The sequence below is a fragment of the Scatophagus argus genome, chromosome 24, assembly GCF_020382885.2.
Source record: "Scatophagus argus isolate fScaArg1 chromosome 24, fScaArg1.pri, whole genome shotgun sequence".
Classification (NCBI taxonomy): Eukaryota; Metazoa; Chordata; class Actinopteri; family Scatophagidae; genus Scatophagus; species Scatophagus argus.
In genome coordinates this window covers 4,437,889-4,453,143 of record NC_058516.1, presented here as the reverse complement: position 1 = coordinate 4,453,143, position 15,255 = coordinate 4,437,889, and the positions used below count along the sequence as shown (strand labels likewise).

The 15,255-nt window shown below is 44.2% G+C and overlaps 1 protein-coding gene across 1 annotated transcript; it reads right to left on the bottom strand.

Moving 5' to 3' along the window:
- Window positions 1-10,842: 10,842 nt before the first annotated feature.
- LOC124055631 (coiled-coil domain-containing protein 122-like) lies at window positions 10,843-15,235 on the bottom strand. The gene is made up of 7 exons (XM_046382596.1): window positions 14,943-15,235; window positions 14,427-14,545; window positions 13,667-14,065; window positions 13,468-13,584; window positions 13,245-13,318; window positions 12,826-12,911; window positions 10,843-12,382 (listed from the first exon to the last, which is right to left on the bottom strand). The coding sequence occupies exons 1-7, from the start codon at window positions 14,968-14,970 to the stop codon at window positions 12,294-12,296; spliced, it is 912 nt and encodes a 303-aa protein (XP_046238552.1). The 5' UTR covers window positions 14,971-15,235; the 3' UTR covers window positions 10,843-12,293.
- Window positions 15,236-15,255: the final 20 nt, after the last annotated feature.

Below are 15,255 nucleotides of genomic sequence, written 5' to 3'. Positions count from 1 at the left end.
TTGATTGGTCAACGGTTTCTGTGACCGTGGGAAACATCCATCAGAACCAGCATCTGGATCACAGAACGCAGTCTGTGATGAGTCATTGTTGTTGTTCATCCCTGACTTGGGCCTCGTGTTGTTTTTCCACCCTGACGAAGAAGAGCTGGTTTAAAAGAAAGAGGACAAATGACAGTCGATACCACAAGAATTCACTTAATTGGTTGATTGGTGCTGGTTGTTGTTTTTTCTTTAAGATCAACATTCAAGCAATCGATTCCACACAAACAGATCGCCTGTGCAGTCTTGTTTTCCGTCACATGTGCACACACACACACACACACACACACACACGAGCGCATGTGCAATTAATCAGTGCCTCAACTTCAAACTCAAGTCAGCTGCTGCCACACGCAAAACACAGACGAAGGGTGAGTCATTTAGTGGACCATGTGATGGCGGCTGGAGGAACCCTTGAAACACGTTTGTTTGTGTGTGTGTGTGTGTGTGTGGACATTCCTGGACAATTTACCAGCTGTACTACGCTGGTCACAGTTAATTGGATGATGAGGCTCAGTCATGTCTGTGTGTTTGGGGAGCGGCCGAGGGGAGGAGGCGTGAACACATGACTGCACTTAAAGAGAGTGCGAGAGGACGAGGACGGAGTCGGACACATGAGCTGCGTCACCTGCAGCTCACCTGCGGAGATGACACTGCTGCGTCCTGACCAGTACAAGTGGCAGGTTTTATGTTATCATTTATGAAATTCAGGGTGCAGATAAGCATTTGAGGTCCAGGTTAACCAGTCAAGCCCTTTGTCGGCATAGCTTGTGGCTGCGTTGCGTTCTGGTCTACTGATGCTGGTGTTTTTATCTCCTCTTATCATATCTCCTCAGTCGATTTCCTCCTTTCATCCTGTCATTGAGCACTGCTGCAAAATAACTCGAGGCCAGGAAAAGAAAGACTTTTGCTCAGTGGTTTTAATTCACAGACTGCAGTGCCTGCTTAGACACTGACCACAAAGCCCTTAAAAAGAGAGAAGACAGTCTTGTTTATGATGAGTACTTTATCATGTAATCATAAACACCCAGCCAGTGTACAGTGAGTGCCAAACTCAGCTGGATCTGCTTAATGTAGATTACACTAAACCACGCACAGATAGTGAAGGAAGCATTCAGCGCATGTTCACCCTCCAAAACTCCGCTGCTCTGTTTGTGTTTATAAAATATTTATCAAATCAAAGGAGGACAGTGTTAGCAGGCAGCTCAGGGTCAGTTTCCCTGTGTCCCGGTCCTCATTTGTCCTACATCCAAAGTCACACTCCTCGCAGGCACGTGCCGCCACCGTCAAGCGAGAGCCTTTTGAAATGTCAAAACAAACCGCACAGAGAAGCGCAGCGAGAGAGAGGCACGTAGCTGGCGCCCCACTGGGGGAGAGAAGGGGATTATGGGGGATTACAGCCCTCTCTCTCGTCCTCCACTTTTCTTTCCCTCAGCACCTTCTTCCCGCTCCCCATGAGCTGTGAAAACAGGAAGCGTTTTCATCCCCGGCTCTGCCGCTCGACAGCCGGTGATGTAGTTGTTCTGTACAGGGAGAATCGTCACTTCGTTTGCGTTCACAAACGTGACTTTTAGACACACTGCAGGTCATTTAAGCGCACAGTTGATGCTCCACAGGAAATGTTTTTTCTTCGCTCAGCAGTCTGAAATGTTTCTTTATCACGTCAGGCTGGTTTGGCTGGTTTTCTGGATGTCTGCATTATTATTTTTTCAGCTGTGAAAAAGCACCTGGTGTGTGTTTAGTCTCAGCCAGACCGTTTGCACTGACTACAAAACTATGAGCACATACAGAACAGTTTGTCGTTTGGAAACACACTTTTCAAAGGCGAAATGAGCGATTCTGGAGGAAGATAGCTGACTGCTGAGTCTCAGCCACGTCTGGCTCTGGTGAGCCACCAACGCAAAGCGTTGCCAAATACCGACGCTCATGCCAATTCAACAATTCATAACCAATTAATTAATTATCTTTCATCAGTCCCAAACACAGCAAGACACAGGCACAGGACAGAGTCTTGGTCTGCAGATACACACACCGACAGATACTTCTACTGGGTCATAAGTGACAACTGAGGAGGATTATAATCTATAATCAAGTCTATAAATTGGTGTTTTTAGGAAAGTCCTCCAGTGCATACCTTCAAGCGCACCTGACTTTAATCCTTTGTTTGTTTTGGCTGACACACAGTGAATTTGAGTCTGTGTGAGCGCCTTTTCCGTGCAGACAGACAGTCATTACACCATTGTTAAACCGACACAGCAGGAGAGACGACAACAGGCCCAACAAGGCCACATTCACTTAAAGAGCTTTCCTCCTAATCAGCTTGTTTTTGGCACAGACTGTTCCACTTTATGAGGAGGACCGTTGACAGACATTTAAGTTTATGGGCCATGCAGCAAATAATAGGGAATAACATTGTTTCGACAACAGGTATGTGCACCACAAGCCAAACAGAAAGAAACAACAGTTTTGTATCTATTCTGGTGCTTTGGACTAACAAGCTATTTGGCTTTAGCTTCAGTCTGTCATCAAGAATCAAGCATCTGAAAGATATATGAAGCATATGAAGTTTCTCGTTTTAAAACATTTCAGCTGGGAGTTTTCAAACAGCTCATGCAGCTAAAATGTTAGCTTTTGTCACAGCTAAAAAAATCTTCCACTGCCAGTTTGTAATTTCTAGCTGGCTAAATTGATAGCCTGCTGGAAACGATCAGCCGACTTTTGTCTGCACGTTGTTGCACAACGTTGGATCTTTAAATAAGCCTCTGTTATCATTTCAGTCTACGTGTGTGCTGTGCGAGAACACCAAAGCTTGCATCGGCGTTGGCGAAAAGGAGTACTGCTTCACACTGGGGCACAAATTGATTTCCATCCTTACTCTGACTGGCATCAGCTGCTTCGTGAAGTCGAGCGGAGACGGCCTCCTCTCTGCAATGTGCTGACGGGCAGCAGTCAGAGGGCACTCGCACAGCACAATGTCCTTCCTCTGCCTCCACCTCGACACATCCACTCAGCACTCAGTCCAGACAGGAGGAAACAGAAGTCTTGTGTGACACAGCAACGTGACCTAAAACCACAGAGATCTCAAAAATAGCTCGAACGCTCGGCAGGCGTCGTTGGCGCCTCTCATCGGTACTGACGATCGATGCGACTGTGACCTGGTTGAGAAAGACTTTGCTGGTGATCTGTCGAGCCAAAGTGATCCAGTGTTGTGCTTTTACTGTATTAATATTGTGTCCTCAACGTGCAGGCTTCTAATTTTGTGCAAACACACCACAGCCGGTGTGTTTGAGCAGGTGTGCACCAATTGGTGGACTGAGCCCGAGGCCTCTAAGCACAGATCTAGTCAAAGCCACGCAGCCCTGACCTCAGATCAGTCCAGATACTGGAAGCTTTGCATAAATAGAACAGCTGAAAACATCATCTGGCTGACATGTGCTGATCTGTGCGGACACATCTGCAAGAACGTGCAAAGCCCCTCACAGAAACTCACAAATCCCACTTTCTGTTTGCAGGAAGGATGGTGGGTGTGCTGTGTGTGTGTGTGTGTGTGTGTGTGTGCAGACGATTCCACACAGCAGAGTTAAACAAACCCTCACTTTCCCCTAAAGCGTATTTGTTCTGAGATTATCTTTCCTCCTATTTAGCTCTGATGTTTCCACAGACACAACAAACCTTCATTTGCATCTTATTTCCTTGCAGCAGACCTAACAGACTTGTGGATGTATTGCTCTCCTGCAGCTCCACCATAAACAGCAATTCAAAATGGAGCTGATCTGGGGTCAGTCGGTCATGCAGGCACAGATATGTGATGATGACTTCACTCGCTCACCGATACAACTTTATTCATTCTGAATGCTGCATGAACTTTTGTTTCCATGTGTCCTCCATGTCCTCACACGCTCAGGGCGGTCTGGTACACAGTGTTCATCCACACGGCCACACACGCCAATGTAAACGCACCGTCTGAGGCCGGCTTCTATCGCTGCGCTGTTTCCTGTTTGCTTCCTATTTCTGAGACAGGAAGATAAATCATCAGCCTTTTCTGTCTCTCTGATGCCGTCCTTCACCTCTCGTCTCGCTCTCATTTCCACTTTCATTATCTGTTTTAAAGAGGGCAGCGGGAAGGCAGGCAATTTCTTTTTCTTCTTTTTTTGTGGGCAGTCAATCCGACCACCTCGTTTTCCTCTCAAGCTGCATGTTTCTTTTGTACTTATTACACTGACCTGAAAATGGTCAGAGTTTTTTGGCAAATCCACTTTTAATGCTTCAAATACGCAGCCACGCATGTCAGTGCTGTGTTTATGAAGGAGAAATCTTTCCCTCCACCCCCCAAACATATTAGATGTGCTCCTTTAAATTCTTCCCTCCGTAAATCTGCCACACGTTTTCAGTTGAGCTCCAGTCAGCTGCGACACGTGGACGGACATCAGCAGGAGGAAAACGTAGGCAGGACAGGAGCTGAGACACAGAAACCGTCCGAGGGCGGCTTTCATTACTGTGTCTATCTGATCATTCAGTGCAGATTCTGGCACATGAGATGCTGCAGTTTATGTCAAACTATTTTTTTTTTTTTACGCAACATGATTGTGTGTGTGAGTACTCAACCAGTTGCCTCCAACCGGAGCCAATCAAAAGACATGTGACTGTCAACTGGTTGCAAATACAACCGACTGATGCTGATTGACTTTAATTAGCTGATGAACAGGAAACGGTTTGTGAAGCAGAGGAAGAGTCTTCAGGGTTTGTGGATAAACATGATGTCACATCCAGACTAACCCAGCTCCTCTACGCCATCTCTCAACTTTCCTTTCATCTGACTTTGTTTAAATAAAAAATAAAATGGATTCCAATAGGACCCTTTTGGGGAAGTGGAAGATCTCAGTTTGGTGAATTCTGCAGCAGTTTGTTTCCGGTGGGAACGAAACGCAGCCTACAAGTCTGCAGGTCTGAGCTACTTTGCATGCTGGGATGTGTTTAAGAGCAGAATCAGCAGTTCCTAGAAGCTACAATTACAATGTCAGACACATGGAGGGAAGCACACGACACGCTCGTCTGTTCCAAGGCTGGAGTCTGACAGATCAGGTTTTCTCCTCTAGTTTCATCCCAGCTGCATGTAAACACAAAGCCACTAAAACTGGACTCACAATAAGTGAATCTGATTCACGGAGCTGCTGACTCCACCAAGAGAGAAGAAGAAGAAAACCAGACCGAAGGAGAAAAAGGGGACGGAGGGGACAAAGACAACACTACAAAGATCAAAATAAAGATGTAATTTATGTGCACACATATGCTCAGTTATATTTGGGTGAACACCACCATAGGCAGCGCAGTGTAGAGACACCCACACCCACACTCTCTCTCTCTCACACACACACACACACACCCCTCCAGCTTTCTTTAGCTGAGGGGTTTCATGTTTTGAGAAGTACAGGCTGTCCAGCACAGTCTGTACATGCTCTGTAGTATACAGCCAACACACACACACATGCATCCATCAAAATGTGTCCACCCAACTCATGCGCTCACAAGCACAGAACCTCTTTGTTTTAAATGTTTGCGTCAGTGTGGCCTTGCAGGACGCCGTGTCCTTCGGATGTCCTCCTCTGACAGAGCAGGTGCACAGCTGCATTAAATATGAGCACGAGGCGCTGGACACATAAAGCCTGCAGTATACGGGACGTGCCGCGAACATACCGTAATCTGATGTGTGCCGAACTGAATGTCTGTCTCCAGTTTGAGAGTCTTTTGTAGTGGATGCAGCTCATATCTCCTCTTCAAAATGTTCCCAAAACAAGATCTTATTTCTGTATTTGTAACGTTAGAAATGTGGGAACTGAAGCCCAGTGGGACTCACACAAACGCAGACTGATAAAAGTACACAAAGAAACACACACAAACGCGTGCACGAGATGGCGAACAAAAGCAGGGGAGGGGTCAGCGTTTCAGCTGCAGTCACGATACAGCAGAGTGTGGGCAGAATGTGTAAAACACTGTGGATCTCAGGGCCTTTAAACAACAAAACAATCGCCTTTTCAAGCCTGCGTCTCATCGAGCTGTAGCTGTATGTAACTTAAACTTTTGCTATTCATGTAGCAGCTTTTAAAACAAAGTTACAAAGCACAGCATACAGATAAATAAATCCCAGCCCCGATTCAGGGAAGGCAAATCAGTGGACATGAGTTTTGAGAAGTCTTTTTAAAGCAGTCTTAGCTGGTGGGCCGGAGCATAAACAGAAGCAGTAGTATCAAGCAAAGCGTCTTGAAATCAAGGAATGTGAGGACTGGTGCGACGTAGTATTTGGGTTTTGGTGTTTGGTTTTGCACGAGCTGCAAAGCTGTCAAAGCTAACGTGACATCAGCTGCTTCCAGAGACGCCCTTAATAAAAAACAAGACAACATAACAGCAAAGCTTGTAATGTGACGTGCGTTGAAAGATTATTCCCTGAGGGAGTCTCTCTCTGTGGGTGACTCACACGAGTGAAGCCTGATGTAATTCACCTGCTGGTATCAAACACCTCAGCATTGTGACAAAGCCAAAGTGAGCCTCACTGTCTACTGTACTGGAATTTTCTGCACGCAAACCAAATGGTTTCTGGACCACTGATGCTCTCTTTAAAAACACAAACACACACGCACACACACCGGCAGGGAAAAGGCAAATATTGGTGTCTAAACACCCACACACACCTGGTGCACAGGACTGAGTGGTAAACAAGCAGCCTGTTCACGAGCAGGAGTTGTTTGCATGATGTGTTTATCCTGGTCTGGCCACAGCACAAGTGCATTATTGTTGTAGTCTGAAACAAGAGGGAGATTTTAAATGTTATATATTTAATTTAATATTTAAAACCTGGTTACAGGAAGTAGAAACCTGACTCAGAGAGGAACTGCCAGCAGGCACTTATTTATCGAAATACGGCAACAAACGCAGCACATCACCTCTTGTGAGATTTCGGAGCGAGACTTCTCCTTCAGTGAGACTTGTGTTTGGGGTTAAAACAAAAGGGATTTCAGTCTTTAACAAAAAGGCCTCTCCGACTCTCTCCAGGCTGAAGCATTTAAAACTTCCCCTTTAACGAGTCGCTCAACTAAAACCAAACAAACCTTGAGAAGCCATAGCGAGCCATTCAAGATAATTACACCCAGTTTTATTGAATATACCACAATATTGTCAATTACAGTATTTTTTGCCTCCACATTATCCCAACATTTAGACCTCTTTGGGTTGTTTTACACTGGCTGGACAAATGTAACCCCATGAGTGTCGCTTTTTTGTTCATTTTGGGAACAGAAAACAAACTACAAACTAATGGATGAGGGACGTCGTTCTCGTTGAGTTCCCAGTGAGAAAAGAAATCTCTGCACGGTGAGGAAACTGCAGCTGTGGTTTCTGGATACCTGTGTGAGGGGGAATAAACAGGGAACATCGTGTACTGGACCCTACGCAGCTTCTCCAGCCTTTCCACAGCACTGGGCACTGGGGAGAGGATGTGCTTCAGGTTTTGTTCCGTCTCGCCGTTGCTTCCTTCTCAATTTCATTCATAATTTACTTTCCCCACTCTTCCGTCTGCAATTAGGATACAGACCCACCACCCCCTCCCTCTGACGTAATGGACGACCCGGGACTCCCAGCTGCTCCCCCTAGCTGCCCTACTTTCCAGCTGCGGTGGAGCTAAATCGGCTTCCTCATCTCCTCTGCTGCAGTTTGGCATTTGAAGCATCTTGTGTCCTGGATTGCTCTGTTTATTTACAACACTGTTTATAAGTGTTGTGCCAGACCTGTGCTGCTATAAAACGATAAGGGCAGCCTGACTTTGCATTTGCAACAGGGCATCAAAATACAAACGCCAGGCTTGTGTCACTTCATGTCCCCAAATTTGGGACATCTTGCATCAGGCTGTTGCCTTTTTTGCTTGTTGTCTGGATCATCGTGTAAGCATGAGAATAAACAATTAAGGAAGATTAGCTGCAGCGGTGTGTGTGTTGCTCACACAGTAATCATACACATCCAAATCGCTCACTTTGGCAGAGACAAAGCTGTTCACAACAGGGAGGACATGTGAAATACATATTTAATGATCTGAGTCTGGATGTGCAAACATTACACAACACTTTGCACAATACTCCTGCTGCAGACTGCTGAACGCGCAAAGGCTAATTAACAGGTGACGTCTTCAAACAAACACCACATTCAGTCTGTTATTATGTAAGCGCAAAAGAGAAAAACACTAATTTCCACACATTAGAGGCTGGAAGAAACAACATTACGCTGCTGATGCTTAAATAATTAGTCAAACAATCAATCCCTTGTCAAAACAGTGAGAATGTTATCTTCTACTGCTCATTTGATTGCTACAGCAAAAGAGGATTTTTAAATAACGGCACAGCTACTTTTACTGAAGTAAGAGACTGAGATCCTCCGTTACAAGGCTGGTGTTGGATGAAGATTTAAAATGCTGAGCAGCATTTACAAAACTGACTCAGTGCAGGGTGGGTGGGTGAGAAGCACCAACTCCGAACGCCTCCAGATATACATTTGGCAGACACACACACGCAGAGCGTACTGTGTATATGCTGCTGTTTGGGTCCAAGTGGACTCACGATTATTTGAGTCTCAGTAAGCCACAGTATGTCACAATTCCTGTCACTCTGTGGAGGCTGATGGTCGTGCTTAAAAGTATACTGTACTACTTGAAACATAATTTATATACTGAAAAATAATCCTTAAGTTGTCACTTATCACCCACTAGAAATGTGTCTTCTGTGCCCTTCTGTTTTCTTATTTTCCTATTAATGTGGGATATTTCTGGGCATTAACAATTCTGAAAAAGGAAATAAGACTCAACAATCTCTCCAAAATCATTTGTTGCACCTTTGAATGGTGTGTTTCCAAAGAGCCTATGACAAATCCTGCGCAGCGTGTTTGTTTGCGTTGCTCAGGTACATAGCAGGGTGGGGCTCCATCGCAGGCGTGTTTGTGGGTTAAAGGCGTCCCTTATTACTTTTTCCTAGAGACAAGACCTTTTCAGCCACGTCATGCTCTCACATCCCACACTCCCAACCTTTGTGCCTGTGCAAATCAAAACATTTCCTGGACTAAGATCTAACCACACCCCACAATACCTGTGAACACCTTACTTGGTTTCTGTTTTAGGAAGGGTGTTTCAAATGGTGTAAAAGTCAGCAGGTTTTGTTGGTAAACTGGCGACATGCTGCTTAGTCTAACAAAGACCACAGGGAGCAATTAGAGGCCAGGAGAGTCACAGTGGTTTCTCAGCCCTGCTTTCTGTGGGACATCCCCTCCTCACCCCTTTTTAATTTGTTTACCAACGCACAAACTACACATTTATTTTCCCTGTGCCCACACAGATCAGGGACCTGTCCCCTGAACCGGGATTACCGCTTCGTGACAAGACATTCTCAAAATGGTCCGACTTGTCAGAACAAATGAAGGTACATAAGCACACCTCAGGTCTCTGGAGGGAAATCCATACCCAAGTTGACTAAGCTGAGGCCCAGGGGGGGTTTATGAAGCCTTAAGCTTCTTATAACGATAACAAAACAATTACAGGTGGCACCGAGATGTGGGTTTCTCTGGGATTTGATATGTGGAAAGGCCAAGCACCTGGGGTGTATTCCGAGAGTGCTTCTCATTCTCAGAAAGCAAGGTGTGACAGGTGTGATTAAACTGCTGATGTCACAGAGGAAAACTCTGCTCAGTGTGTTTATGCAGCGACTCAGTACAAACACGCACACACATCTACACGAACGGCTGAGGTGAACACCCACTGTCACTTGTGACTGATCATAAGATATCATAATGTAAAAAGTGTGGTAGGTGAAGCAATGAGTTGGACAAACAGAAAATGAAGTCATTGTCAACTCTGGTTTGAGCGTCTTAAACGTGAAGATGTTCTGCTTCAAATTCTCTTTTGTGATAGCAAATCAGATGTCAGTCAGTCTAATTTAAAATAATACAGCAGGGAAGCAGCAAATGCTCACATTTAAGAGGGTGGAACCAATGAATGTTTGCCATTTTTGCTTGAAAGAAAACAAACGACAATCAGTAAAACTGGATTAGGCGACTGGAATTCAGCCCATGCTAACACACTCTGACAAATGACCAAATACACAAGCTCCCTTGGCGCTTTAGCTATAATTATTTTCACAACCCTAATGTCACGTGTGCCACTCTGCCAAAACTATGCGGTTCAGGAATTTACTACACACCGCCCAACAATCAAGGTATGCACCTAATGATTTCTCAAGCACTCCAGGTCAGCTGTATTTGCCTCCACACAGCATCCATGGGCAGCAAGCCAGAGGAGGTGCAAGCAACAACAAAAGCGCTTAAACACTCCTGAGAAGGAACACAGCACGTGTGGACAAAATTAGACTGCAATATGAAATTACAGGCTGTCATGCTCCCTTATGGTAAAAGTCTACATGCTGATATTAACAGTGCAAGAGCTGCAGAAGCTCATGTCATGTCTGCATGAAGCGGCCACTCACACAGAAGCAACAACGGAGGTGCTGTTTGCAGCTCTTTGTTCGCGTCATGTTATTTGTAAGAAGATGTGTTTCTTTTTTTGATTAACCTCAAACACCTTATCGATGCCAGTCTTTAGAAATCGTTCTCAGTGAGAAAATGCAAAAGGTCACAGGATTCGATATAGACTGGAGGATCGATGCCAATTTTGTGAGTTATTGTGATCGATATATTCTTTTCTCACCTTTCACCACTTTCTACGAGGACCCAGTTTTGTTGGTGAGGCTGAGTTAATAAACAGTGCACTTCATCTGCTCAAGACGAGGAATAAATGAGCTCAGCTGTTCTGCAGGGAGCCTCTCAGTCGATTGAAAGCTGGCCAAGCATGTTTCATCGGAACACTCATTTATCAGAGGGCCAACACAAGGTGAACGCAAGGCGAAAAAGATGTTGACAGCAGGCAGGCCAATTTTAAATGATTTAACTACACTTTTTACCAACAAATTGATAGCAACAGTCAACGTGGTGACTTGGACAGGATGAGAGCGCTAAAGTACGTCTCAGAGCTGTAAAAATGGCTTTTAAGGGGGACATACCTGACTAAAGTTATTTTATGTCTTTACGGGAAAAGAAACTCTCTAAACTGACATCTTCATCCGTTTATGTTGTTTGTAGATTCCTAAACTCCCCCTATTTGTTCTCCATTTCAACAGCCAAATGCATCATGATGTGACGGCGGATTGCCAAAGTGGAGTAGACAAATGTGCCAAATAAATAAAACCAGCATGTGGTGGAAGGCTGGTGCTAAATTCATCCACTAATTAGCTCAGGCCTAATGTGCTTGAAGGATGTAAAATGTTCTCATTTTAAAGAGTTTTGCTCCTCAGAGTGGAAACCCCTCGGTATGCATGTGCAACACAGTGCGTCGGACAACCAAATGCAGAGAAGAAACAGCCATATGTCCGGCATTTTAAAAGATCACGCGGCTAACGATGGTACAAACACTAAAGAGGGGACAAAATAAAGTCACCCGCCTTTGACACTGCAGTAAGCATCTATATGCACAGCACCGTTTTGGGTGGTTTGCTGCTCATTTATCTGTGACTTTTTGTCTCTTGAGTATAACACTGAACAGAGGCTGACAACATGCTAATAAGGTCAGTCAGACAGAGCAGTGCTGCGGTTCAGGCTGGACAGACTCCCTCAGCGAGCTGCAGAGGAAATGGCCCACTAAACTACAATTTGTAGTTGAGTGGGTAATGAAAACAGCCCTAACTTTCGGATGATTCATCACACATTGTCCTTTGCCTCCCACACGTTCAACCACACTTCCTGATTGTACGTTAAAGCTCTTGGTAATAATGAGTGACTTCACAGTCTGTTGCTTAAATCTGACACTTTTCCACACATATTTCATGGAATAAATGGTTTTAAATGTCAAAGGGTTGCATGTACATGTCTTGAAACTGTCACAAAATCCAAAAAGTAGAACATTTTATATAGCAAAAATTGTGAAAAACGTGGTGCTGCGTGGGTATTTTTTGTCTTTGTAGTGCAACAACAAATCAAATTTGCAATATTATGGTCATTTCCACAGTGTTATGCAATTCCATGATGTATCATGGTTTTACATAATTGTGCTACTTCTGCAAAGAGACGCTCAGTTTGAGGGAGTATGACCGAGATATGACAAAATGTGAATATCCTAAGTTGTAGCTCTTCTCAGAGGCTGATGCAGGCAGCTTCATTGTTCAATTAGTTCAGAGTTATGGCTGAAGTAGCACAGTCACGCCCTTGTTAGCCAGCAGTGGGACTGTCATCTCGCAGGCCGTCAAGTGACCCAGTGAAGCGGAAGCTGGAACAGCGTGTACCGAAACAACACCATCGACAGTTAGAGCAGACACTTGGCTTTTGTTCAGCACGGGTCACTGTGGTGGACAAACCGATTCACTGTCCCCACCAGACCTCAAATCCCATCCCACACCCTGCTTATGTTGCCCCCACTTTGGTGAACCATTCTCACATTTTGTATCATTATTAATGTGATGAAAGACAAATATTTTAATACTTCTACTGTTTACTCTCAAAAAAATTAGCAATAACCGTTATGTTAATATCCAGTATCTGACCACTGTATTACAGTCCAGGTGAGGGTTTGGTGACAAAGTAGAACAGATACTCTCATATTTATTTAACACTGCTGCCCTCTGTTGTTCGGTCGCAGTTACTGGTAAGTAGTAATAACAGCTATAACTCTAACAGTAATAACTCTATAAGACATGACTGTTTAATGCCCACCGACAGTTGAGTCTTGCGACGACTCCAGCTGCCTCTTGAGCTCTGCTAGCTCTCTCTGCATGTGGTAGACATCTTCAGACGTTTGCCTAAAAAGCAGGAACAGTTTAGCTGTCAGTATGTGTAGCAATTTTCCTCCAACACCTCCTGGTTGGTACAGTAAAGGATTTTCCTGTTTCATTAATATCACGATTGAAAAATTCATGTTTCATAAACAGCAGAATTTGTTCCTCATTTTGTGGCAAGAAATTTTGCTATCTTTACTTTTTACTTGGTTTCTACTGGTTTGTCATCCATAAATTCAGAATTAACATGTGTGCAAAACGTTAAAGAAAGGGCCATCCCTGAGCACATATGCACATGCACTTAGTTGTGTAAATATAGATGCTATCATGACCAGTGTTGTATTTTTTTATTTTAACCTGTGGACAGCCTGCGCCCTGCTCAGCTGGCGGTGGAGGCGCTTCACAATGGCCTCAAAGCGCCTGTTCTGGATCTGGAAACACACAAACAAATCCAGTTTGATGAGTTTTCTCTCAAATTATGATCTTACACTTATATTTTCTATCTTTATTCATAAGTTTATAGTCTTAGTCCAGTCCTGGTATAAATAGCTAATAAATCGACATCTTCTCTTTGTCATACCTCGATGTCTTTCCTCAAATGGGTTTGAATCTCAGCCTCTTTTCGCAGTCTCTCTCTGCTCTCCGCTGTCATCTTCCTCACTGCAGAGATCTCCGCCTTCAGAGCATCAGTCTCTCCCTGTGGAAAATTGACCAAAAAAACAACGTGTGAAGTTTAAAATCTCAACATAATTCGGGATCATCTGGTCTGTTTCCTCCACCTTTGCCCTCTGCACTGTGTTTCCATTCGGGTTCCCCAAATCTTCCCTCAGCTGCTCTTTCTTCTGTGTCAGCATCCTGACAAGCGCCCTCTTCTCCTCCAGCACTTTATGGCCGTCTGTCTGACTTGCCGCATGCAACACAGCCGCTCGGTGACTCTCCATCTTTGTTTGGTAAGTGCTGAACTCTTTCAGTGCCATCTCAGCACTCTCCTCCTCCTCTTTTATCTTAATCTGAAGTTCTGCGTTCTCCTTGCTGATGGAGACACAGCGATCATGCAGGACGTTTGCTCGCTGTTCCAAGTGCTCCATCTCGGCCTCAATCATCAGGAGCTCCCTTGTTGTACATCTAAGCTCCTGCTCTGCCTTCTCTGCTTTGTTCTCGACCTCAGAACGTCTTGCCTGGAGAGGAAGGCACCCAAATCAGTGTCTGTTTCCCAAAAGTACATTCTGAAGATGCACAGGCTTTTCAAATAAGTAGGTGATTAATGTTTTGCTAGAACAATGACATACTGCTTAAAATAAACTATTTTTATGTGCAAAACTGCGGAATGAGTTTGGACTGTAAACAAATGTACCACATGTACTTTTGATACTATTACATTTGACCCTAATCAATCAATCACCATTTTTCATGCTTATAAGACTATTTATTACAAACTGCAGTTGTTAACGGGTGATATAAACACTTTTTATGCAGTCAAATGCGGGAAAGTGTTTTAGGTGGAGATGACAGCTGATTAACCAGGGGGTGAAGGTGAACCTGCATGGAGCTGAGCGTCCTCTGCTTCTCTTTCAGGGTGTCAGTCTGGGCGTAGCCGTGCAGACAGACATCCTCCACGGCCTTGGCCAATGAACACTCAGGCTTGTCCTGGGTTGCTCCTGAGGGGAAGTTAATGGAAGTGTATTAAAGCTTATGATACACCAGCTGACTGTTCATGCAGTTCACATTTTCACTTTTAAAGCGTAACCCGGCAGCCAAGACCTTAACTTAGGTTTTACACGCAGGGTTTCCATATGCCATCTTCTGATTTTAACATAAATCACACACACCCCAACAATCACATGATGTTAGGGATTTAAACATGAAGCTAATCAAGAGCAAACGGAGTTACAGCTAGTTAAATTAGTTCAGAGCTCAAAACAGGTCATAAACGGCAAACAAATCCAATTCTTTTTCATTGTTAAATTGCCATACACTCAACTGCTTAAAAAACAAAAAATAATTTCATGTTTTTTATTAACAAGCCTGTTGAACTACTATTAGTTGATATCTTACCAGTTTCACTGGCTCTACGCTGTGACATTTTCACACTGCATTACACGTTAAAACATTAGCCACTAAGTTAGCCAACGTTTAACGCTAGCTAATGCGGCCGACTGGTGACAAAATGTCAAACTTTAGCAAATAGTGGTAACTAAGGCGATATTGACTTATTAATTGACAAAAAAACAAATAAATACAATTTGGCTTCGTATCTTCAAGCAACTCAGTCTATGAAAGCCAATTCAGTGACAAAAATAATTTAATTTTGTTAGCCAACTATTCGCCTAACGGCTGATGAAACGAAACTACATTTCCCATAGTTCAC

What these genes read in the sequence shown, in the direction of transcription:
- LOC124055631 (XM_046382596.1), bottom strand. Translation starts at nt 14,970, where the DNA reads ATGTCACAGCGTAGAGCCAGTGAAACTG. An exon ending in AGGGCGCAGGCTGTCCACAG is followed by an intron (nt 12,912 to 13,244) that starts GTTAAAATAAAA and finishes CCTGCTTTTTAG; the next exon opens with GCAAACGTCTGAAGATGTCT. An exon ending in GTCGCAAGACTCAACTGTCG is followed by an intron (nt 12,383 to 12,825) that starts GTGGGCATTAAA and finishes ACGCTGTTCCAG; the next exon opens with CTTCCGCTTCACTGGGTCAC.